The 25,435-nt window shown below is 42.7% G+C and overlaps 1 protein-coding gene across 4 annotated transcripts in view; it reads right to left on the reverse strand.

Annotated features, from left to right (window-relative positions):
• SYN3 (synapsin III) overlaps positions 1 to 25,435 on the reverse strand; it is a 189,562-nt gene that overhangs the window by 34,379 nt on the left and 129,748 nt on the right. For all 4 annotated transcript variants that reach the window (XM_005421799.2, XM_031057698.1, XM_031057697.1 and 1 more), the window contains one exon: positions 3,792 to 3,854. In XM_005421799.2, the coding sequence (XP_005421856.1) occupies positions 3,792 to 3,854 (63 nt within the window). The remainder of the gene's footprint in view (positions 1 to 3,791; positions 3,855 to 25,435) is intronic.

Raw genomic sequence — 25,435 nt, forward strand, 5'->3', positions numbered from 1 at the left:
GTTCTGTTTTTAGATTAGAAGATTTTCTGTTCCTGGGTGAAGGCTGTTACTGGTGTCTCTGTTCAAGTCAATAGAGAAGCTGTTGTTTCTGCATTTCTCAATGGAAATTTCAAGAGATGCCTGTTATTGCAAATGTGTTTTCTCCATCTCCATGTGCACCTCACATGCACACAGTACTTGGCAAGAGCATTTCTTTCACAAATGGTATACTGCTACCCTTTTTAGTTCTGATCCTGAGTAATAGCTGTGTGACAGTGGTCACAAGGGTTCTTAGTTGAGGGAAGAGACAAGAATGTTGACTCCATGTTCAGAAGGCTTGATTTATTATTTTATGATATATATATTACATTATAACTATACTAAAAAGAAATGGAAGGAAAGGTTTCCTCAGAAGGCTAAGCTAAGAATAGAAAAGAAAAGAATGATAACAAAGGCAGCTGGCTCCAACCAAGAGAGAGAGTCAGCTCTGCCATGACTGGTCACTGAACCAAAACATCCACACGAGACCAATCACGGATCCACCTGTTGCATTCCACAGCAACAGATAATTATTGTTTACATTTTGTCTCTGAGGCCTCAGCTCCTCAGAAGGGAAAAAATCCTAAGAAGGATTTTTAGTGAAAAGGATGTCTGCGACATAGCTGATCCTCTCCCAAGCTAAAGACAGTTTTGGTGTCCTACCCTTAAGGGGAAGGGAGTCAATAGAGCCTATTTTGTACAAGTTCTACTGTGGTTATTTTTCATTTTAGCTTTGAGGATTCTTTGTTCAGCCCTCTAATTAAAAAATGTGGTGAGTGAATTTTGTGAAAATGGTGTCAAAACAAACAATATGTGAAAATGAAAGCCTATTATAATTATGCTCCTTCTAGCAATTATTGGAAAATAATAAACGTTCAGCACTTACACTGCCAAGAAGGTTATGAGCATGAATTAGCAATAGGTATCAGGTAATCATTATAATTCCTCTGGTCTGTAACACAGAGAAACTGAAGAAAATTGTGAAATGACACAAATCTCCCTGAAAGCAGATGGTGGAACTCTTTGGGGAAGAGGCATTTTCTGCATCCAGAATTCTTATGGCTCCTGGCCACTGCCTCAGACAAATAAAGAATAACAGTGCCTGGACTTCCCATCTTTGCTCATTGTTCTATGTGTTGGTGCCTCCCATTACACGTGATTTTATCATTAATAACAAAAATAAAAAGTAACTACTTCCTTGACAATTTCTTTTGTAATAACACTGTAACCTGAATGCTCACATTCTTTGAAGCACCAGTTACAGGTGGCTCGCTATCTTGGCATCATTTGTTGCAGTAAGTACTATTTTAATACTCACATGTGTACTTGGGCTAATACATTGGTTATTCTATCTTTTGTTTCTCCAATCACTGGTTTAATACAAAACATGACCTGATGCAGGTGCTTTATTAACATTTACTTTGTTGCACACATCAAACCAAAAGCAAACGTATCTCTTTTCATATTATGTATATTTTATAGCTAAAGACCTGCTATTTCCTGCTATCATCTCTCATTCTGAAAACCAGTGCAAGGAAATAATTTATCTCTCTCTCATCTCACTGGTTGTTGCTTTTGGATTATGATGGTTAAAAACAACATAATGTCTCCTGGGAACTTCCCTCTTCTGCATTACTTGATTGTAGGTTTGAATTTTTTTAATCTGTAGGTGCTACTTTTCTAGTATACCCATAATTGCACTTCTCTGCATTTCTCCTGGTATTTTCTGCAGCTTCTTTTGTCAGTCCTGCTTGGGCTTGAACCTTACTGTTTCAAAAAAAGCATGAAACAAATTCTTGCTACTTTAAAGTGTTTTAAACCAACTGATTTATTCTTTATTTTATTTTATCTTTCTCTCTTTTTTTGCTCTGTGCAATGAAATGCAGTGAGACTGAATAGAGAAAATTTAATCAGTGTCAGCTTTCCTTCAGGCTGCTTGTGGCTGTAGAAGGGCTCAAACTAAAACCATAAGGTCAACAACCCTTGCTTCCTGTACCTTCCCCATCTACTGAACAGAGCAGTGTCGAAAATCTGTGCCCAAATGCACATCCAGACTTTCCTAGTAGTCACTAATTTCATAATAGGCTAAAGTAAACTTGGCTTCAGACCAATTCTTTCTTCTAAGATGCTGGCTGTTAGCCTATCTTTATCTGGAATGACTTCCTACATACCCTCCTTGTACCTCTGAGTACAATTGTGCCAGGAGTCTGAATAGAAATTCTCTTCCTCCTTAACTTGTGACAGCAAAAATCAATATAGTTAAAGAATAAAAAGGGAGGGAAATTATGAGGTGAAGGAAGATCTGGTGTGTGCTGCAGAAGACAATAGCTAAATGTTCTGCTGAGAGTTTTGTCTGGAAATGCTGTTGAGATTGGAGTACTTCTCTGATTCTGCCCTCATTTCTGTAGCCACTAAGGATCCTTGGTGCATGAGACACATGAAGCCCTGCATTACAGGTGAAATGGCAGAGCAGTCAGAGACATGCAGGCTTGCAAGGTCTCAGGAGAGAGGTTTTCCTCCTGGTTTGTCCTGGTTGGTTTTTGCTAATTAAACCCTTCCTGGGAACAAGCTAGTGGCTCCCTACAAGCACCTCTAGGCTATCTGCACACACTCTAATTCAATGACACCTCTGCCTGCTTAACATAGGCAGTACCAATATATTAACCAACATTTCCTGCTTATTTACATGTTTGTTCCTTGAGGCTGAAAGCCAGCTCCACCACTGGCACAGGGATCTGTGCCCACTTCCTCCCCAGCAGCTACCATCCAGACAGGGGAACATTGCAACCAGAGCAAGAAAGATTATTAGATCCTCCATGTACAATCCAGCAAGCCAGAAAGGGCTTCTGTTTCCAGAGCACAAACAAACAAACTGTACCAAGTTTAAATTTGGTGTAACTATATATATTTTTCAGGCAAAGTGTGAGGCCAGGAGAAGGTCTGTCTGCACTAGGGAGGCGCTGTGACAGGCGTATCAGTTACCAAGTTCATGTACCACTCATTTGGATTCAGAGATGATACCTCAATTTTGTACTTCTGATCAAACCAAGTTTTAGACAGATAGGGGATGCCTTTTGAAAAGATATATGCAAGAAAGAGGAGACTCAAGCGCAGTAGGAATGTGCGGGTGATGCCTCACTGAAAGGGGAGTCCAGTCACCCCAAAAACCAGAGGCTGCTAATTCACCGGGGGAATAAAGATCCCAGAGAGCCTGGGAAAAACAAACAGGTCCTTCTGGGTAGTGAACTGTTTTTCAGGGTTTCTTGGCAGGCAACCAGCCACTCTGCTTTGTAAGGTCTTGTTCTTCCTTGCAAGGAGGAAAAAATAACTGAAGGGCTCCCATTTTTGAATAAGGTCATCATAATGCACTCAAGAAGCCCAGTGCCACAGCTCCTCATTGTGAGTGCTATGGGGTGTAGCTGCACTTTACAGGTGCTTGAATAAACAATACTACCACTTTCAGGAGAAGAGAGAATATATAAAAGACAAGCCTAATGACTTCAGCTCAGCCAGCTTTTCCCCCACACTTCACCAACCCCCCTTCCCGCATCCCAGACAGCCTCCAACCCAATCCCACTGCCTGTCTCCAAGTGCGTGACAGCGGAAAAAGGCCTTTTCTCCCACAGGAACAGCCAGTGCGACCCAGATAGGTTGTGGGGAGGTTTAACCCCTTGGCTGGCTCGTCACATGCCATGTGTAATCACAGGAATGCTGAGCCACATATGTATCTGTTTCCAGATATATATATATATTTTTTTTTTTCTTTTGCTTACCTTCCCCATTCCAGCATGAGCATGTCCCAGCTTGACCACTACAGGAAAATTTGGAGTTGTGAGCTGAAAGACAAAAGGACCCATTCATCAGATTATTTTTTCCCCCAGCCACTCTATTTGTAATAATTTTCTTTTATTTAGTAGCTTCTACCCCCTTCCTGGATGCTGTAAACTGCATGATAAGAAGGCCAAATAAAGTTTGCCTGGATGATAGGGCAGTGAGCAAATAGCGCTTTACTGGATCCCATATGATTGAAAATGGAGGCCTGGCAGAATTCCTCAGATCTGACCCACTTCTGCTGTGTGATAGCAGTTTTCCCACTCTGTACATAAGGATTTGTGTACACTCATATGCATGTAAAACACTGTTGCACTTGCAAGCCTGAGTAAGTGAATACTTTCAGATGCTGAAAACACCTGAATGGTGAGAAAGACAAGTGTTGTTTGGTCTTCTCCACACGGACTGCTTTGGCCTTAATAGTGAGTGCACTCCTCCCATCCACAGGGAGGGTGGGGGGACAAGGAGAGAAGGAAGTGGGGCCAACACTTAGGTGCAACTCACAGAGTCCATCTATTCATAAAGCCTGTTCTTCCCTACCTTCAGGGGTGGGTATAATAAAATAGAAGAAAACAAAGAAGGATTGGAATCAGCAATAAAAATAGAAAAAGTAATATGTTCTCCCTGGCTTGTGTGGTGTTTCCATTGGGAAGGGTCCTGCAACCCAAGGCATACAAGGTCCTCTTAGAGCACATGTGGAATTGGTTTTACTTGAAGAACTGCAAGTGCCCTCTCTGCCTCTTCTTCTCCAGTTTCAAGTTTGTGCAAGGATTCACTTGGAGTGATCAGCTCAGAGCTGGGCGGCTGTACTGGTAGGAAGTACACATGTCAGGAGTAAGTAGGATATATGCACCACATTTCCCCTATGTACTGGTTGGTCCAATTCTACACCTCTGCTTGGCATCCCTGTGCCCTTCATCTTATCCTGTGCTTATGATTCTTGTGATCTAAGTGCTGTTTGTTCAGTATATAGCTGGTTATTTTTTATTGCATATTTAATTTCCTTTAAAGACACTTTTATCTTTGCTTAAGTGCCTGAAGTGATGAGCTCTATTCATTAAGCAGTTAACCTGGAGATCTGGCAAAGGGAGGCAGTTGAATTTTGATGGATAAATGGGTCTCCTATTTATTTATGTTTGAGAATAGATAAACAACTTGTTCTTGTGCTAATTACCAATTGTCTGTATGGGCAGGCAGGCACTACGCCCTAAAGATAGAATGGTGCTGCAGTCTCCATCTGTGGCAGTTCACTATAAATAACGAAATTAGTAATGAACACTGATATGTTTTGCTATTCGGCTGCTTATATAAAGAAATGTCACAGGAGAGGGGAACAGTGAGTGCACCATGTCCTCAAACAGCCTGTGTCCCTTTCTTCAGGCAGAAAGCTGAAGAAAGATCCTCTTCGGACCACAGAAGGGCACGATAAATCACAGTCCTGGCACAGGCTGAAACCAGCACCACTGCTTCAGAAGAAGAGGCAAAAGACTGACAGGTGGCCATCCTGAAGTCAAATAGTTACATATATGTCCAGGCACATGCTTTTGTCCTCTATTTCACCTTTGCCTCTTTAATTCATTGTAAGAGCCTGAAGTTTAATTTATGCTGGCATAAATGAATCAACTGGAGGACTGCACCTGAGGCTTACTGAAGATAGGGTTCTGGATGGACCATGCCAGGCCTTTAATGCTGGAAGATGAAAGGCAGCCTAGTAGTTGGGGCACCCACCTGCTCCGGCTCTGGGAGATGTGGCTCGCTTCCCAGCTCTCTCATCCCTGCCCCATGTGTCCTGTTTGAGCCAAAGTGCTTGCAAGCCCTGGCCTCTGTTCCCTGTTTGGGAGTGGAGGCAGCAGCTGTTCCTACGGAGCAGGAAAAGCAAACTGCACACTGTGAGCCCGCCTGATAGCCTGGCAAGGAGGCCAGAGAAGTGTGCAGGATAGATAATGCTCTATCGCCAGCTCAAAGCAGACAGAGGCAGGAAGCAATGTCTCTGCTGCCCTGCTTTTTGTCCCCTGCCTGTGATGTGCTGAGGGAGCCTGCTCGGGCATGGGGCCCAGCAGTGGGAAGCATCTGTTTTCCTGTATACATGCAAAGAAAGTTTGGGATGCAGTAAACAACCCAAGTTTACTGTTAGTCTGGAAAATACCACCGGCAATGACAACGTGCTGCACAAACTTCTCCCTTTCTCTTTGCTTCTTGGAAACATCAGCTCAGCTTTCTTACTAAGGCTTGATCTCATGCCACGTAGGAGTGATCAGCATGTTGGGGTCACATGTGGCTTGGCCTAGGCATAGCACTTGGGGCTTGAGGTGAGACAGATCCAGACTGTGAACATGAGGTAGCCTTGCTGGGAAAGGCTCCAGAGAAATGCTAGTGCACGGTTAGCCAGGAATCTGCCTCTGCTGCTGAAAACCCACCAGACTTCCACATACATGAACCTGCCTTATGGGGGAACCAACAAGAGAGCATGGCACATGCACAGAGCTGCATTATATAATGAGGTTATCTAGTGACAGTGGAGTGCCCTTAGCCTGTGCTGAAGTTAAGTGTAATCAAAAGCTCTCCACAGTCTGCGGGACTAAAGCAACCAGAGTCCACAACCATGCACTGGAAAGCCCTTGCTGAAGTGGTGGAAGTGGTTGAACACCACTGCAGCCAACAGGGAGACCTCCAGCTTCCACCAGAGTCTTGCTGGGACTCAAGTCCCATTTTTGTTGCTAATAAGGTGGCCAGCCAACATACTTGGCAAGCACCCAGATGGATAGGGAAGCCAAAAGAAGGGAGAATCTATTATGCACACAACTCTGATGCAATACACACACAAACACAGTGAGAAGATCTGTAGGTGGCCGAAGCCACCACAAGGGCTGACTCCTGAGATGAGTATTTACACATACTGAGTCATAAATTTCCCAGGAAAAAAGATTATTATAATCACAGAATAGCATCACATTTTAATAAGAAAAGCATGTTTTTACTGAAACCATGCGAAGACGTATATCTGTGTCTTTCTATGTGTTCCTCTTCTCTCAGAAAAATAGTGAAAAACACTTTGATAATTTTAAAATGTGCATGAACTGTTGACAGGACTGTTATAGATGAAGGTAGCAGGTTTTGGGATGGGACTGTAGTGCTGCAGCTAGCTCAGTGATCATATGCAGGGTGTTAGTTCATACGCATAACTCAACCCTTTGAATTAAAATCTTAAAAATGTATTCCCAGAGGTTGTGGTAAAGCCTTGAGGTGCCAAGGATTACATAAATGTCTAGAGCTTGTTGTATGTAGAGGCCTGTTAAGAGTCAAACAGCAATTTGAATCCTGAACTAGCAACTCATCCATGTCTTTGGTAGTAGGGAAGAGAGTCATGAAAGTTTTTTCCAGCTTAGAAGACCGATGGCCCAAAGTGTACCATTTCAGCCCCTGATTTTCAGAGCTCTGCTCTGTGTGTAATGTCACTGCAAAGACGACTTTGCGCTTTATCAGTTTTGGCAGTGATGTGTAAAATGAGTGCTGGTATGCACACATTAGCCTTTATTTGAAAACAGCATGGCCATCAACTGTGACACTTTCCCCTTTACCTTCTGCCCCTCCTTTCCAAAAAATAATGAGGGCTTCAGTACTTCTTGTAAATTTATGAATATTTTCTCTATTCTTTTCTGGTGGAGAAGTAGAACAGAGTTAGATCTAAACTGATCTGAAGGAAGGAATGTTAGACAGGCAGCGTTCAAAGCCAGGTTGGACAAGGTCTTGAGCAACTTGGTCTAGTGGGAGATGTTCCTGCACATGGCAGCAGGGATGACAGATGATCTTTAAGGTCACTTCCAACCCCTTAACATTTGATGATTCTATGAAACCTGTGAGACCCTCAAGAGAGAGGCTGATTTTAAGTTTGTGATTTTTTGTAGCGTCCTGTAGTTCATGAACAAAGTAGAATGTCTCTTTTGATTTCGTTCTGCTATGTATAGTTTTGTGCATTAGTTCACTTTAGCTAGTTCATTTTATACAATTAACTTTCAGTTTCTAGAACTATTCTTTCTTCTGCAAAACCCTTCCAATCAATGCTAAAATAAATAGTACAGGCTGCAATTACATAATGGAGGAAAACTCCCCCATATTAGGAGGAATTTGGGGTGGTGGGAGATGGAGTCATTAAAACTTTGTTCTCTTGGCATTAGTATTGTATTACCATAGCATCCAGTGTTTTCAACCAGGCCAGAAGGCCCCATTGCACAGGGTATTGTAATTTTGCCCTCACCCTTCCCTCATAAGTAATATTCTGAATTTTTCTTTTATACTCTAAAACTGATTTTTATGTTTACTTAGCTGCTTTCACTTGTATGATGACAAAGTCTGGTTTGGGTGGGTACCTAATGGACGATGGGAATGTTGTTCATGCACTTGAGACCTAAATGTTGGAAGTAACGTGTGTGGCACTTCCCTGGTGTCAATCAAGTTGAAGGAGATGTGAACATATAATTTCCTGTAAAAGCAAGCAAGCTGATTCAAACCTACAGGAAAATAATGATGTCATGACATTATGTCATTGTGTTTATGGAACTATCTTACTAAAAACTTGAGCTGAAGATCAGCGCTGGCAAGATCAGGGCCACATGCGATATGGTTTCCTGTAAGACACACACCTGTGTGTTGATTACTGAATTGTAATTAGAGCACAATGAAGAAAAAGATTGTTATCTGGGGAAAGAGGGCCTCAAGACAGTTGAAGTAAATCCTGAGGAAGAGTAGGTATCTGCAAAGGTCTCAGGAGGAAGGAGGAGATAGGGGGTATGACGAGAAAAGCAGTGAGATACTTGTGACAGGAGGAGTTCAATGACAGGTGGATCACAACAGCATTATATACAGGTGGGATCTGAAGCAGTGGGGCAGTTGATGGATGAGATGGCAGCAGTGTGGTAAAAATATCCTTTGATTCTCCCATTGCTTAAAAAGTACGACAAAAGAGAGAGAGAAAAATAAAGAAACCTCAACAGCAGCATGACCTAATCCCCACATCCTCGAGTAAAAAAACCACAAACCAATGTTTCAGGGCTCCTAACACTTTCTGTGGTTAGAATGGGTCATGGAAGTGAATAAAAAGTGGTAAGCACAAACCGGAACATTTTGTCATTGATTCCACCTCTAATGTTATGTAACTTCTTTATTTGACACAAGACATATTTGGGTTCCCCTAGTGGAGAATAGGAGTGTGAGCATATGATATTACTCTCATTCCTTTGGAGCGTCAAGTGTGAGAATTATACTAACATATCCAGACAAGCAGATGCTCAGCAAAAAACCCCAAAATGCAGTATGTGTGTGCTTGTATTCACACACATATCTAGCAGTCCTGGTTGATAAATCCCCTCTACCACATATCAAATCACAAGCAAGTTTTTAAAAGGTTCTATGACTTCATAGAAAATTTCTATAAGTCCTTAATGCATTATGTTCACTTGGCTATTTCGCAGTGGTGCCTTAAAGGAAGCTTATCTTTCCTTTTTTGCTAGGAGAGTGAATACATTCTCCCAAGTCCTTATGTTGAGAAACTGTCCAAATATTTTTTGTGGGATGCAGTGAAAAAGAAGAAGAAACTCGAGTTTCATTTTCCTCCTGACCTGAATTGTGTGCCTTTTGCTGTATTTTCCTCTAATTAGAAAATTCCATCCCACATGTAAATGCATTGCAAAGGAAGAGATGGTGAACACCAGTTGTTAACTGTAGCATCTCAGTTATGGTAAAAGATATAAGGAGACAGATGAGAAATAAAATGCTTTATGAATTTATGCTGGAGTCTTCAAAGCCATCACTTTCCTAAGAATCCTTGAGGTTCACAAGATACTGGCCAACAAACCTCTCTTCACTTGGCAGGTATGGCTGTTCCCTTTTCTTTGGGAAAACTCCGAATTCTCACTGATTTCAAAATGGGCAGCATGGGGTTTCTTTGGAGAGAAAAAACTTCCCTAGACTTCATGGAGGAAAACAGCCTTTTGCAACAAGTGTCACTGAAGCCAGTCATGACCCAGTTACTGCGGGTTTCTAATCTCACCACACAGTCTCCTGCAGGTACATTTCTGTCACCAAAGGACAATGTGTATATGGTTCTCACCCTGACTTTTACACACAGGGAAGCTGTGTGTGCTGACTGCAAAGCTGGGAGGCCCGCACATGACTCCAAGGGCTTAGTTGCTATTTCACACCCTTCTGTAGCACATCTGAGAGCAGTGCAGTTATGTCAGTGTAAAATAAGAAGCAGGTCCTGGGCTTAGTACATTCATTGAGAAATACCTGCCTGCCACAGAAATGGCTACGAAGTATTCTTGTAAGCCTCATGCCCTTGTGAGTGCCAATGACCACATGCAGACTTGGCCAGCATTGCCATGTCAGGTGCTGGCATGAGCAATGAGCCATGGGTGCTGCCTGGCACAGGCAATGGGATACTGGAATATTTGAAATACTCTCTGGGCTCCTGAAAGCTCTTGGGCAATGAATCACCACCTCCTTCCTTCTTGCCCTTCTTCAGCACTGAAAGCTATAGAAATAGCATCACAGAGGACCAGGCACAGTTGGACTTCTTTGAAAGATTAATTTTTTATACTTTTTTAAAAGCACGGTTAATAATCTTGATTAATGCCTCAGGAGGGACTTTGGACATAAAGAAGAATGAGGATTACGGGAAGTATCACCCTGCAGTTGGCATCTCATGCCACATCTATACAAGTAAATAGAACAATGACATAGCAAGGACACTGGCTCTGATTTGCCTATACTGTTAAATTGTTAGAACAACCTCTGGCATATTCTGTCTCAAGATGAATAAGCTTCTCCCAAGCAATTCCCAAGCACAACATGGAACCACCATAAGTCTGCAGACATGCCCCACATAACACTGGAGGCTAGAAGAGCTTGATAACACAGCTGTGGCTGGGCCATGACAGAGCTACTGGAGAATGAGCCTGGCACTGTATGGTTTGCTACTGCTCATATAGCCTCTGTGTGCCCCACTGGGTTGAGCAGGAGAGTAGTTCTTATCTTGCATTATTTATTATATTTGTCTGCTGCCACACTAGCGTTTCATTTTGGTTGTACACACAAATGGTCTATCTCATGCAGCCAAATGTCATACCATTCCCATATGACAGTTTCCACTGACTAGTTTTTTCAGGCTGACTTCACAGTGGGTCCTTTTTTGGCTTACAGCCACACATATTTACACCACATTTCTTTTGCCCGCTGACCTGGAAAGTCAGGTATTGCCTCACACGAGAAATGTTTGAGCTAGGGGCTCAGTTTGTTCTGTTTTACAGCTAGACCATATTTTCAGCTTTTTGAGCCCTTAGGCTCATGCAGGAATTGAAATACTTTGCTAATGTGGACTGGAGTAAAATACACATCCCCTACTTTTTGTGCTCTGGGGCACAAATGTGGGGAGTAAATCCTGTTCCATGGATTTCCCTCCTTCTTGGGATGCACGTGGAGTTAAACAGTGGCAACAACCCTTCTTAACCTGAATTTGTTGTGGTGTCTTTCTTAGGCACCTAGAGCAGGTGGGGGCCAGGTATGAGCTCTGCTCTTCCTACATCCTCATTCTTGTGCTTCACAGTTTCAAGCTTCTTTTTCCAGATAAAAATCTTCTGTGTTTATCCAGACTAACTTTTGGCTCATGTCAGAGACATTGAGGACATGAAAGGCAGCCATTGTATCCCATGTTTGAATTAGCTCTGTGTCTGTTGAGATTTCTTGGGAACTTTCAAATTACATGTTTTCAGTAGGAGCCAAAAACTGTAGGAAGGGCTGTATTTCACAATCTCTCCAAATTCAGCAATAGCTTGGGAAGGAGAATGAGGTCCCAGGGGGCAAATTTTATATTTTGAAAGGTGGAAGTATCATGTTTCAATGATTCAGTGAATGAGCACTAATTAACTTCTTCCCCCATCCCCAGTCCAAATAGGACATGGAACGCTTTCAAACTGCAAAAGGGAAATTTTTCTGACATGCATTTCATTTCTCTATGTTTCATTCTTGAGGGTTTTGGAGGTATTAAAAAACTTGAAACCTCTCAAGAGCTGAGAAATACGTTTTCCTGTCTAAGGCTTCAAGGGCATCAGTCCACATTGGCACCACTTGGGTATTTGTTTCCCTCTTGTGTCTCATTCCATGAGAAAAGATACAATCCTGCCCCACCCGTTTGATAAAGCCCCTAGAGCTCCCAATGAAGTGGAAGAAGCTGTGGGGTGACCTGTGCTCCTAACTGTCTGCAAACTCAGTGCCGAGAGACAGCCTAGTTCGATTAGCAATGAAAAACAGAAAGGGAGATCAAGCAGGCTCCACACAGGACACAGGCAGAGTTATTTTCAGCTTGGACTGGCTTCTGTTTATATCTTTCCCAGCTGTAACAAGGAAGGGGCTCCTGAAGTGAAAGCATTCAGACGAAGACAGAAGAAACCACTGTGTGGATCAGCCTTTTTCATCTCGCAACCACCACCTCAGCCAGTGGCATTTTTCCCCCGCTGAGCACACATTGATGTACCACAGGCTGCAACAGCCAAGAATGGTGAGAAGCAGGAAGCAGAGAAATTCCTTTTGGAGTAACACATAGACCCTCTTCTTTACCTTGGGCGAGCCTGGAGTAGCAAAGGATGCTGTGGTCTCTGTGAGCCCACTCCTGTTTGTCTAGAGAGAAAGGGTTCACCCTTTACTGGAAAAAGAGGTGGAGACCTGAGCTGATTTCATCTCTGAGGCAATATCTCCACTTCTCAGGGATAAATGAGAAAAATATGAGTGAGTGGGTCCACGCCCAGTACAGGAAGATATTTGTTTTTTTCCCAGGCACAGTACTGAGGCTGTTGTGGGATCCAGGTAGGATTTCGGAATGTGAGCAGAAACCCACATGGAGGTAACCAGGGATGTGCCCAAAAGAAGGGCATTGGGTTCAGCAGAAGAGCTCATGCCAGGCACTCTGGTTGGAGGTAGAACGAGGCACAGTCAAAGTCTGAAACTAGTCTGGAAAGATGTGTTTCTTTTAAAATGTGTTTCTTGAATACAATTCTACCTCTTTTCTTCCCATCAAACTTCATGCCATTAAATTATTTTTCAAAAATAGTTGCTGAAATCTTCTATTGAGGTCATTGTTATTATTATCATGGAGGTAGTGCCAGCACCTCAGTAATGCATCAGCTGAACTTCTCTGCAGAGTTCCTGTGCTACACAAACTGTTGCTATCAAAATACACAGATCAAATTTCAGGGGAGCAGGAGTACCTTTTAAACAACAAATCTTTGCACAGACAAAGGAAATAGTTCGCTTTCTCAAAGAAGATAAATCATACCTTAACTGTTTAGGTTTACATAAAGGCTGCAAAGTAAAGTTAATGTGCAAAAAATTAGGTTGAAATGAGAGAAGCCAAATGGACTTTTCATTTTTTCTTGGTTTCATTTCTTAAACTGCGAAATCAAAGAGAGTTTTTTAAACAAAGAGAGTTTTGTATTCTTGCAGACCCCTCAACTGATTGGTTTTCATCCATCGGTTGTAGGTGGGACAATAAAGAAAATATTCAAAACTTCCCATACAGAAGTGGCTTGGCTAATTCCATCCTCAGAGAGTAGCAGGTGTCCGTGCTATGAATCATAGTGCACTTTTGGACTTCAGTAGCAAGAATCTCTGATACTGGACCTTGAGGACAGAGTGCTATTTCATATGCATTTTGTAGACAGCCCTAATTAGTTAAATTAGTTTGTCTGCATCATAAATGTAAAGCAGCGCACATTGGATTTGTCTCTAATTGTGGCATTGCTCTGGTGATGGGTTGCAGACTTCTTTTTTTTTTTTAACTTTCTCATTAGTGCTTAGCTTTAGGCATTTGTGAGAAACCACAGCCTCCTAAAGCTCCCACTCCTGTCCTCTTAATTTTGACTCACGAGGTTTTAATGGATGAACAGAAGGCAAAGAAAGCCTTTGGTTCTCATACCATTCAGCAAACCTCCGGCTGGCACTGGCATTGTTTGGGAACCCTTGTGGGGATGAAAGCAAACTCTGTACAGATGTGGCCTCTTCTGAGACTGCCCTTTGAGGCCTGTTGATTCTCAGAACAAAAAGCACGTGAGGAGGGTGACTGGCAGGGGATTTCCATGGAGTGCTCTAAGTGAAATTATTTTAAACTGATCCTGCACCACACAGGGATAATAATAGTCCTTGGTGGAAGGGGTTCCCAAAAGCACAAATGCTGCTCTGATCCTTTCTTTGTACAGAGCAAATTTTTCCATAACCTCAGTGGGACACTGTGTGGAGATTCTCTGGGTTGATAGGCTCATGAAGCACATCATGATGCAGGCCCACCAGTTTGGAGCAGGAAAATGTAGGGCTGCATGAATGTGGCAAAAAACCCACATGTAAATGGCTTGTGAAGGGACAGTTTGGGTGTTTCCGTTCCCAGACCTTTCCGGGGAGGTAGCATGGGGCTGGCCTACATGGATCTGGCTGCTGCTGTGTATTTTTGGACCTCGGTCTCCACCTGTAAGAAGTTAATGGAGTGAAGCCATCTCGTTGGCTATCTCTGTGCCTACTGGGAAGACACATCCACAGGGAGCTAATGACAAATCCTGTCCTTTCTTCCTAAACCCTCACACCAGGAGTTTATGAGGCATGATATGCGAACCCTGCGCCACGGAAGGATTAACCAGCTCTCCAAAACTGGGAGTGGTAAATGGGATCCCTCCTGAAACAAATCCCACTGTGAGTACAACCACTGATTAAATTGGGGCTTTGGATGGTAAAACTGTAACCAGGGCAGGAAATTTGATTGCATCCATCAATCCAGCTGTCTGACCTCATGCGGCTGATGCTGTCCTGAGCTCATCACTGCGGCAGCACGGCATCGCACACGTAAGGCTTGGAGCCCCAGCCACACCAAGGGCAATGGGAGTCAGCTCATTCATTTTGATGAGGCCATGCTTTCTTTTGCAATATCTGGTAAAGAAAGTTTGTCTCAAATTCCTCTCCTACCCTGAGGTATTTTCACTGTTTTATTGCTCAGTGATGTAACCTTTAAGCAATCCGTATGAAGATGGTCTTTCATGCCCAAAGCTGAGGCCGACTGAGAGTAGAGGGACAGCTGAGAGGCTGTGGCCATTCACCCAGCTTATGATGCAAGGTCCCAGGGGAACATGGACCAAAGCAACCTTGAAGCATCCCCACAGCAGGGAGAAGCAAGCTTTTTCAGGAATTTGGAGCAGTGCTGGGAAAGCTCAGAGAGAGGGGGAAGCTGCTGACCCCTTCCTCTCTTTCTCATCTCTTCCCACACATCTGTGAGGTCTCAGATGAGGTCATTGAGGACAGGCTGGAGGCTGGGACTCTTCGTTCTAGGGTGGCACATCTCCATGCCACACCAGCACTGGCCTGGGACCACAGACCTCATTTGCCCCAAAGTTTCCAGGTTGCCAAGTAATGCCAGGAGACACAAATTACTTCTATATGTGATTTCATTCTTTTATGCCGTAAGCTAATTGCTTCCTTGTGCCACAATATGTCCCAGCTGTTGGTCTTTATCTGTTTCTGGGTTTCTTCTGTCACTCTAGAGCATGGGCAATTTAGAAATAGTTCCCACATTTCCTCTTTTACTTCAAAAGAAACAAGAAAACAAAACACTCTCAGGCAAAACCTGCCTGCTCCTAACAGTACTTCTCCATGTGAGAGGATCCAAGATCAGATTTTCTAAATATTACTTATCAAAAGGGTTACTCTGCATTTGTTGATGAAGAGCAGAGCTTCTTTGAGGATGCTGCACACATAGAAGTACAGACAGAACTGGGACAAGCTAAGCTGTGCAGTATGTGACAAAGACAGTGTTAATGTTTAACATAGTGAGACTACTTGTCAAAGCTTACAAAGTCTGGCTTGGGAGGGAAAATAAGGACCCTTCGTTTGTAAAATTTGGTGTAAACCTTCTGCGTCCCCACCAAAAGATGATATTAATTATATTGAATTCACATCTTTAGATCCAGTGGGCTGGTTGAGAGGTGATTAGGTGGTACACAGTACTGCATAGAGAGCCAGAGATCAGATTTTCATAGCTACAAGCAATCCATGTGAAAAAGGGATTAAACAGGTCCTTCTTCTCCAAGCACTGCCTTAAACCATTTCCTGACACCCAATATTATTTTTAATGTGCTTTCAAGATATAAAGTAGTATATCAGTTTTAATATTTTTCAACTGCAAATATGTTATGAAGGGAAGAGAAGATGTATAAGGAGTTGCCCAGAGAGGTGGGTGAACTTGGCAGCAAAATTCAAAGCTGACCTTTTCAAAGTATTAATCACTGGCTAAGCTAACATCTGGCATGTAACTTCAACAGAAGACAGGATGCTGTGTTTACGGAAATAGTGAGCGGGAATTTTTCAGTGAATCAGTAGGAAGACAGAAATGGCTGTATGGAATAGGTGTGAATTGTTAGGGAGCTGCCTAAATGGGATGAAGCAGGGGCTATTTTGTTTAATTCAGTGCGAATGTTGCAGAAGACAGACGCCCATGGGCACCCTGATTCTTGGTTCCTACTACTCTCCTTTGCTTGCAGCTTCTTGATGGATACCAGTGACATAAAGAATTACATACCCAGGTACAAACTGGACCAGCTGTGAACCTCAGTGACTCTACTTCAGTCTCATTAGTTTGGTGTGTCCTGGGAGTGCCAGCTGGTGGCCAGAACTTTTAACCCAAGCAATGGCCAGCAAGAGAGGTCTGTGTTGTTCATGAGCATAGTGAGTTGCAGAATGCAGCTTAAAATGCAGTTGGGCAAATATATACAGCAATTAGGAGGGTAGACTTAAACTGTGCAGGAAATTTTTGTAAGGAATGGGGTTTATAGTGACTTCAGATGACATTAATAATAGTCATTAATAATAATTATAGACATTAATAATAATTATAAGAATGATAGGTGCTACTGCTATTCCTCACCAGCTCCTCTCTGTAAACACGACCACAAGAGTCAGCAGAGAATAGATACTTTGGCCCTTTGGGTCAAGCTTGGGACAGGGGCTTTGCTTGCCAGCTTGGCTATGGGAAGTGTGTCATTTAGTGGAAACTCATTTGGGGTGTGAGGCCAAAACACAGCATGAGTTCTGGCAGTAGTGGAGGGCTGGAACTCCTTTCTGTGAGATAGCAGCCCAAGCCCAGCTGGCCAGGCAGTCAAAGCACTGGCACTCAGAGCTCACATTGTGAACCTCACGTTAGATGTGCCTCACATTTGCAAAGGATGATACAATATACGTCAAGCGAAGAAAGGAGTTTCAGTCTGTAGAAGTGTGCCAGCACTGGGGCTTTTTGCAAGTGGAAAGATCATAGGGCTGAACCTTTACACTGCTCAGGGAGACACAGGCAACAAGAAGGGAGGAAGCCCCATAGACACCATGGCCTTTTTCGGAGGTTTGTAGTGACTGCAGATGACAGTGAAATGCAGTCTGTCAGAGTACTGTCAGGTGCTAAAAGAGAAGCATAATCCCATCATGCATTAGCTCCTGCTCACCCTCTTTACTGCAAATATAGCCCAAGTTCCCAGATATGGAGGAATAAGAGCTTAGATCTAGGGTTCAATGGACTTGGTCAGCTTGAGAAAATGATTCAGATAAAGCCAGCACTGATTGAAAACAGAGGGCAGCTCCTCTGGTAAGTGATGCTTCAGTGCTGCCAGCTTAGGGCTGAGGTCTTCAATGCACTAGGCATTGTACAAAACCAGAATGCAAACATCCAAGCAAAACACAACTAGTGAATAAACAGGAAAGCTGGTGAGTGCAGGTGTAGCGGGAAGATGGTCAGCACAAATGAGTAAACACCACATTGTGACAGAAAATTGTCACTGCTCCTAAACACTTACCTGGCTAATCAGAAGTAGATCCTGCGGAAGCACAGGAGTAGATCCTCCCAGTGTAAGCTATTCTGAGACTGATTATTTGACAGGTGGAGATGTGAGAAAGCACCAGAGTGAAGCAGGTCCTTCAGCCATTCCCACAATACTGAGTTTTCCCAGGCGTGCCAGCCAAGCGTGCTCAAGCCAGAGTTTCTGTGTTACCTAACCCACAGGCCTGGACCTGATCTGTAGTAACACTTCTGATGAGATTTCATACACTCCTTAGCTTAGATGAAGTCTAAGGATGCAATGAAAGAACTAAGCTCTTCTTGAAGTTGAGTTCTTAACTTCCAGAATAAAAGCCTAGGATTTGGAAACGTGAGATTAGCAGATTTACACTGATGAAAACTCAGTTTTGAGCATGGTCTGACAGAGCTCTGACATTGCCCGTCTGGGTGTGGTGGAAAGTATACTTGTTTTCAAATCCATGCATTGGGAAGAACTTGCAGAGGGATTTTTTTCTTGGAGACAAGATGACCTATTATCAATATATATGCTTATAAATTAGAGTATATTATGCTGAATACTTTGGAAAACACACCACAATTCAAGCATTTATAGTCAAAACAGAGACAATGAAGGAGAATTATCTTCATTTGGGGAATGAAGAACTGAAGCACTGGGAGATTAAGTGACTTGCCATGAATCAAACAGGCAATCTGTGACAAAGCCAAGAATAAAATCCAGATCCCACTGCAGCAACCTAACTAGGAACATCCTTCCCATTGAATAGTTTAATTAACATAAAATAAGCAGCAAGTTGACTCAATGTGTTTTTAATTTTACTTGTGTACTTCAGAGAACACAATAATTGCATTTTATAATCTAAAAATAAACAAACACATATGTTTGTTAGAAAAACAACAGGCACACAGGAAAAATAATTCTTCCTTCTATTATATTTGGTGTGGAGTCCTTCATTAGGACTAAAATTGTTATGTGAAGTGAAGGAAGAAGGCAAAGAACTCTCTCCTTCTGTGCTAGTTCATTAGAATTAAAAATAAGTCTTCTTTTAGGTTTGTGCTGAGTGCCAGGGCTCTGTGTAAACAGAGAGTCAAAGGACGGATTCTTTAAGCACAGATTCCATCAAATCCACCACATCCTCAGTCATCTCAGCAATCTGCAGAGGGCAAGAGGCAGAACTGAGAATTTGCTAGCACCTTTGCAATTAGAAAGGGTCCAAAGATGGAAAGAGTCTGGAAAGCACCTGAGCCCTCCCATATCCTGAAAAGGAAGATAACAGCAAAAAGGGATACAATAGCAAATCCTGGTCAAGGGAAAGATGTCTTTTAAACTCAGCAACAAATCTGTCTAGTCTTTGAAGTTAGCTACACCAGGCTTCATTCCCAGACAGCAGGGTGGGCATTCCTCTCTAAAATTAAGCCCCTGGCAATTGCTTCCCCCAGGAATAGGCATGTACTGAGTGCAGGAAAGCTACACGTGAGTGACAATAAGATTTGAAGAGCAAGAGAGACAGAAGAACTGATTTAGACCTCATGGGAACATTCACGGAGCCTTTTCTACATGCAAAACACTTGCATTGAATTAAGCTAAATCAATATAAGCCAGCTGGAAAGTGATCAATGGGGATGGCATTCCCAGGCAAACAAGAGATCATTTTGCAGGGGCTGCCTACCAGCCTAGTGCCACGTAGCCCTGGCCAGCACAGATTCACTGGGAGGGTCAAAAGGCAGCAGCGCTTGTGGTAACCACTCTTGCAATGCATGATGCAATCAGAGACCATGTCTGCAGCTACTCCCCTGCCAGAGGACAGCCACATCACCAGCCCTGACAGGGAGCCCTGGGCCTGAGGCAACTGCCCCTGTGGATGGCAGTGGAGCAGCTGGAGCCTGGTGCTGTGCTAGGATGATGACCCTCCTTGCCAGTGCAGAGCACGTGCTGAACAACTGCAAGTCTGCCCAAGGCATGTTTTGTATGTAGATCAGCCTTCACTAACTTGGGCTGTCTTCTGCAACTCCTTTCCCACAGTTAAAGTGAAACTAGAATATTTGGCAGGTCTCTGGCTTTTGTCTATGGAGCTGAAAAGGCACAACTCTCTCTTCCTGTGACATTGCTGCCAATATGACACAAACCCTGCTTTGGTTTTCACTGGGGTGATTTTACACAAATTTTTTTGTCTTTAAGGAATGTCAGGAAAATGTGAGTAATATTTGATACACCCAGCATTATGCCTAAGATTGCATTTTGAAGCAGAAACTTGGCAAATTGGAACCTGGTGGCTGCATCCTTCCAGCCACTGCATCCCTTCCAGGAGAAACTGCCCCTGTTGCACTCTACTTTTCTTTCACAATCAAAGCTTGAAGACATTTAAAAGTTACAGATAGATCCCTTTCTTGAGTCCAGGTTTGCATTACTTAAACTGAAGCGTTGCTAAATAAAGCAGGTTTCTGTCACACTCCTCCAATCAGTCACCTGTCACTCAACATTAGACATGCATGAATCTCATTTTTATATCTGCAGCAGCCAGCCTGGACAAAGTTTAATATCAGTAGAGATCAGTTGGAGGTTTCAGACCCTGGTTTGTCCAAACCACCTGAGATACATACCTCAGGTTGAGAATAGGTGTTCCACAGTAATACCTGCATTCCTTCTCACTGATGACAAAGACACTGCTGGTGACCAGATCAAATATATACATTTACAGGATACATGTGTGGATTTGGTTGAATGAAATTGATTTTGACTAATGCCCTGGTGCCCACAGGTAAAAAAAAACCTAAGAAAGTTCTCTGAATGGAAGAAAAATCCTCACCTTACTGGAGCTAATGTTCTCTGGGCATATGGAGGGTAACCTTGAAAAATTTAAATAGGGCTTGTTGCCTGCCAGCAGAAGTTGGGGGCTGTGGAAAGGAAGGAGCCAGGTTTGCTCTAAGATGCTGGGAAGTGGTACTGGAGTGGTAACTGGAGTGACTGTGTGTGGAAATGTGGACAATCTGTGTCCTTGTGGCCTCCACTGCTCAGTGATTACAGGTAATTATGCTTAGGTGAGTCTTCCGGTGAATGGCTCTACATCACTCAGAGGTGGCTTTATTTTTTGACAACAGCTGGCTCTGGATTACTGGATGCTTCTAGTGGTTTTGAATTAAGCCTGATATCTGTGGCTCACCAGGATCCTGCAACACAGGAATTTGAAGAGTACTGGCTTCCATGTAGAAATGAAACATGTGAACCACATGTCACTAAGCAGTAAGATAACCAGGGGTAAGGGCAGCAGAGTTTTGGATTGTCAAGGGATTGAAAATCCAAACTCCTTGATCAGGAGAAGCGACTCTTTAGGAAGACAGCAAACATGGCTGGAACTTGAGAAAAAGCAGTCAAAATCTACTGGATGAGCCAGAGCTATTTTTTGGAAATGCCATTAAAATTTGCCAGCCAAAGGAAATTACCTAATTCAGACTAAAAGCTACACAAGACAGACAGTACTGTTATGCCACAGAGGATGCCATTACAAGACAGGAGAGTGGCAGCAGAATAGAATATTGAGCATGAAGCTGCCTCACAAGGCTGCACACAGATCTACTAACACCACAAGTCAGGACAAGGACATGTATTTGGAAAAACCTTCAAGGACCACGATAATTTCTATCTCTGTCCAAGACACTGCCCAGCATGGACAAAGAGGACAATAGCACCATGTTGGCAGGCAACATTTCATGGGACCAGCAAGCAGTGCTGCAGAGGATTAGAGCACTACCTGCTCAAAAGCAAAGGAACATGTGTCTTGAACATGAGACTGGTACAAGCTGAAATGTTGCCAGGAACAGGCGTGTTAGCATAGCAAGTAAAACTACAGGCAATTGACCATAAATAAATGAAGCTTGGGACTTAGTGTGGTGAGCTAATTCCTGTTAGAGTTGTGACTAAACTCATGGGCAATTAGCAAATTGGAAGAAGTACAATTTATAATCACACCAAGAGAAAAAAATTACCCACGAATAAAAACATGCCACTCCCTTAATTTCATTAAAGAGGTAATTCACCAAACAGGCAGAAGATCAAAACGATTGAAAAATAATTTGAGGATATCTTCCAAGGGAAAGGGAACCTGTTAAGGCTTGTCACAATTACTGAAATCACAGGCCAGTCAAGTGAAAACTCCCATGGCATGGGAACAGTTGGTCAGCTGATGCAGTCTGGCATAAATTCCTTTATGTTGGAGAAATGAGGTATTTATTTCAGAGACAGCCTTACTAGATAGCCATAAAGGTGATCATATCCATTTTTGCTAGGTTTACTCACATGGCATAGCTATTTGCTAACACAGCATGAGACATTATGAGACATTTTATTACTGGTCCAAATTTACACTCAGTACAACAGGTTGGTAGGAAGCAAAATTAAAATGAGAAACCACCCAGTGGAAAAGTGTAAGGATGTAAGGAAGTTAACTGCTACCTCCATTTAGCATTGCTAAATTATAGGATTTTAGAGAAGATGAGTGGTTTGTCAGCTACACGGGTCTCCTTCAGCAAAAATCTGAAGAAGTAAGAATGTCTAAAATGTTAGAAAGTGATCAAACTAAAGCCTAGCACATCTACAAAGAAACAAATGAGGTAGAACAAACTTTTAAGGACTGAGGTCCTGGAACCATCCACTCCTTCATGAAAGAAAAGCAGTCGATCTATAAAAATAACATATCTGGCATTCTATGTTTTTGTTGGTGAAGGTGCACAGGGAGAACTGTATTTTGAAAGCAGCAACTGCCTTGATGACAGGCCCATGTTATGCACCGATGAACTGAAAGTCAGGCCCCAGTGAAATGCATCTCCTTCAGATATGATAGCTCTTAATAATTTCTGAACAGGCACAGCTCACTCAGGACTACTGTTTAGCGCAATGCAGTGAGGAAGTACTGCATTAGTTGGCATTCAGGATAAGCATCTCTTGAAGTCAAAATAATTTTGCAATTACTCAGAAACTGATTGTACTTTCATCACAATACTGATTTGGCAAAAGATCACATATCATTCCAGTATAACTTGGGAAAAGCAAACTAAAAAGCGTTTGAAATGCAAGGTTTCAGCAATTCACAATGGCTTATCTCTTTGTGAAAAAATGTCATCAAGACAGTATTTTCTGTGGACATTTCAATGGAAATGTCAAATGAAAGCAGGAGGATTTTAAACACTAGGAGAAGAATACATTTCCCTTAAATGCAGATTTTTTTTCTTTAAAACAGTCAAGCGACAATACTTTTTATGCCAAGTGGGACTTTTGGGACATTGAAAATCACACAAAACTTGTAATTCTGTGATGGCCTATCTGCTATTTTCTGCCAGGCTTATCATAAAATCTCTTTTGTTATCATAAAAATGACAAATCAACAGCACAGATCTAAGAGAAGCACTTATGAATATTCTGGGAACCTAAATGAAGCTAGTTACAACTATTAATAATTGCAGAGTTAATTAGACTGCTGAGGTACTTAGATATGTAAGGACCATTTCTGTGGTCTGGAATTGAATGCTTTTGGGACAGAGCGGCAAAGCACTGCAGCTGTATTGGAAACAGCTGAAACAACCTTTGTTCTATCACAGCACCATTTCCTAACTTCTAAACCCATTCCCCCTAAAAATCTCCCATAAACCATAAAATGCCAACAAGAAAAATAAAGCAAAACAGAAGGGATGTCCTTAAAATAAAATATTGAATTAAATTTCCTTCTGGACTCCTCATAAGGTTCTCCCATCCCAATAAGGGAATAGTGACATTGGTTCAAGGTGTCATCCCCTGTCTGAGTCATTCAGCTGCACAGAAGGGAAGGGAAAGGGAAAGCATTTTGAATAGGTCTCCAGAGCTTTAGCCCACTGAATTCCTCCACAGCACAATCTCTGGAAGAAGTGGAGGAACCCCTTGAGCAGGAAGTGATTCAGAAACATACGATGTCTGTTTGCAGTGACTCACAACACATCAATAGCAGAATTGTCCAGAGACCTATAGAATGTCAGAACTCTTTTTATACCATTGTGCAAGCACAAGTACCAAGAAACATATGTTTCCTATCACTCAGACTAGCTTTATGCTAGACTAATACATAATAATCTCTCTTGCTTGAAAACATTCCTGGTCTTGCATAGATGTGGTCAGCATATTATTATTATTACTATTAGCATCATCATTAGCATAATCATCATCACATATGTTTCTGTTGAAGATTGCATAGATGCAATTACAATTTGTACTTTGTTTCCAGCAGACTGCACTGTGTCAATATATACACTGTGGATAGTGTGTATGTTTAACACTGTCCTCTACAAGCAGGTTCCATGGAGACATGCCATTGCCTGATGTCTCTGTGGCTGATCACAACTTACTGTAAGATACTGGTTTACCTTTTGAAAATTTTTTTCCTTCTGGTGACCGTTCAGGATGGAATATTCCACCCTGAGTGCTTCCCTTAAGAAGAATAGATGGAATATTTCAGGGAAACCAGAAGGCTTAATAGAAATGAACTCAGACACACAAGCAAAAGAGTTGGTTTGCCCATAGTGAAGAATATTTGTGACTGCTACCTTGTGAATCTGAGAGCTTCAGCTATGAAAAGAGCCAATGAAGGGTAGCAGTCCCTGAAGTTTTTTAATAATTACAAAAATTTGTCTTCATGTCACTGTCACTTTGGTCAAGTTTCAAACTTCTGGTACCTGCAGTTAGCATCTGCCAAAGACTTACCCCATGTGTATCAAAACATCTCCCAGTGCTAAGCAGGTTTCTGAAGTACAGAGGCTCACTGAGATCCTCCCCTGCAATTACAGGTGCTGCAGGTACTGAACTGAAGCAAGGCAGTCTGTGGGTGTGGAAACATGAACAAACAAATGTAGGGAAGCATATTACTTTTTGTGAACTGGTACGTAGCAATTATCCCTGTTCATTCTTACCCTGCATAAAATGGGATAATTCACAGCAATTTACCTTTCAATAAAAGGCAAGTAAACTGCCCTGCATTTACAGCATGGTGAGAGCTGTCAGCAGACAGACACCAGTTTGTGGTCACAAGGAGCTGATGGGATGTGCTACTGCATGGTGACCTTTCTGCACCTCTCTCCCTTTCTTTGGGACATGTGGGGCATGCCACACTCCCTGTGCTGGGCTAACACTGGGGCCACCAATAATGCCATGGTTTAAACACAGGAAAAACAAGAATCAGCTCTGGGAAGGAGTGGTTTTATCCAGGAAGCAGTGGAAAGTCAGCTGATGACACTGGGATTGAAGACTGCTATGAAGGAGGAAACTAGAAGTAAAGACTGGCCATGTGAGAATAAGGATGGGACACAAGAGCAGAGTATATGGGGACCAGTGGGACATAGAGACCATGAGCAAAGACAGCAGAGATGTGATCTGATATGCAGTGATAAGGAAGGCAAGGAGTAGCTGGGCAAGGAACTATGGACCAAAGAGCAAGGTGTTGACAAGGGTCTTTTGGAAGGCAGGTATCTCACAGGGATTAAGGGGCAAACAGAAAACTGGGATGGGCTGGAGAGAGTTAGAAACAAAGGGGTGCACTGTGAATGAACAGATACCTGGGAAGGGAGTCTGAGTGAAGAAACAAGCAGGTAGGCAGAGTCAGAGAGGGGAGGGAGCCAGGATAAAGGCTCCCTCCCCTCCCATGGATAGAGAGCCAGGGATAAAGGCACTGGATGGGTCAGCCAAGGCCAGTGGCGCCGGTGACA

The sequence above is a fragment of the Geospiza fortis genome, unplaced genomic scaffold, assembly GCF_000277835.1.
Source record: "Geospiza fortis unplaced genomic scaffold, GeoFor_1.0 scaffold173, whole genome shotgun sequence".
Taxonomy (NCBI): domain Eukaryota; kingdom Metazoa; phylum Chordata; class Aves; order Passeriformes; family Thraupidae; genus Geospiza; species Geospiza fortis.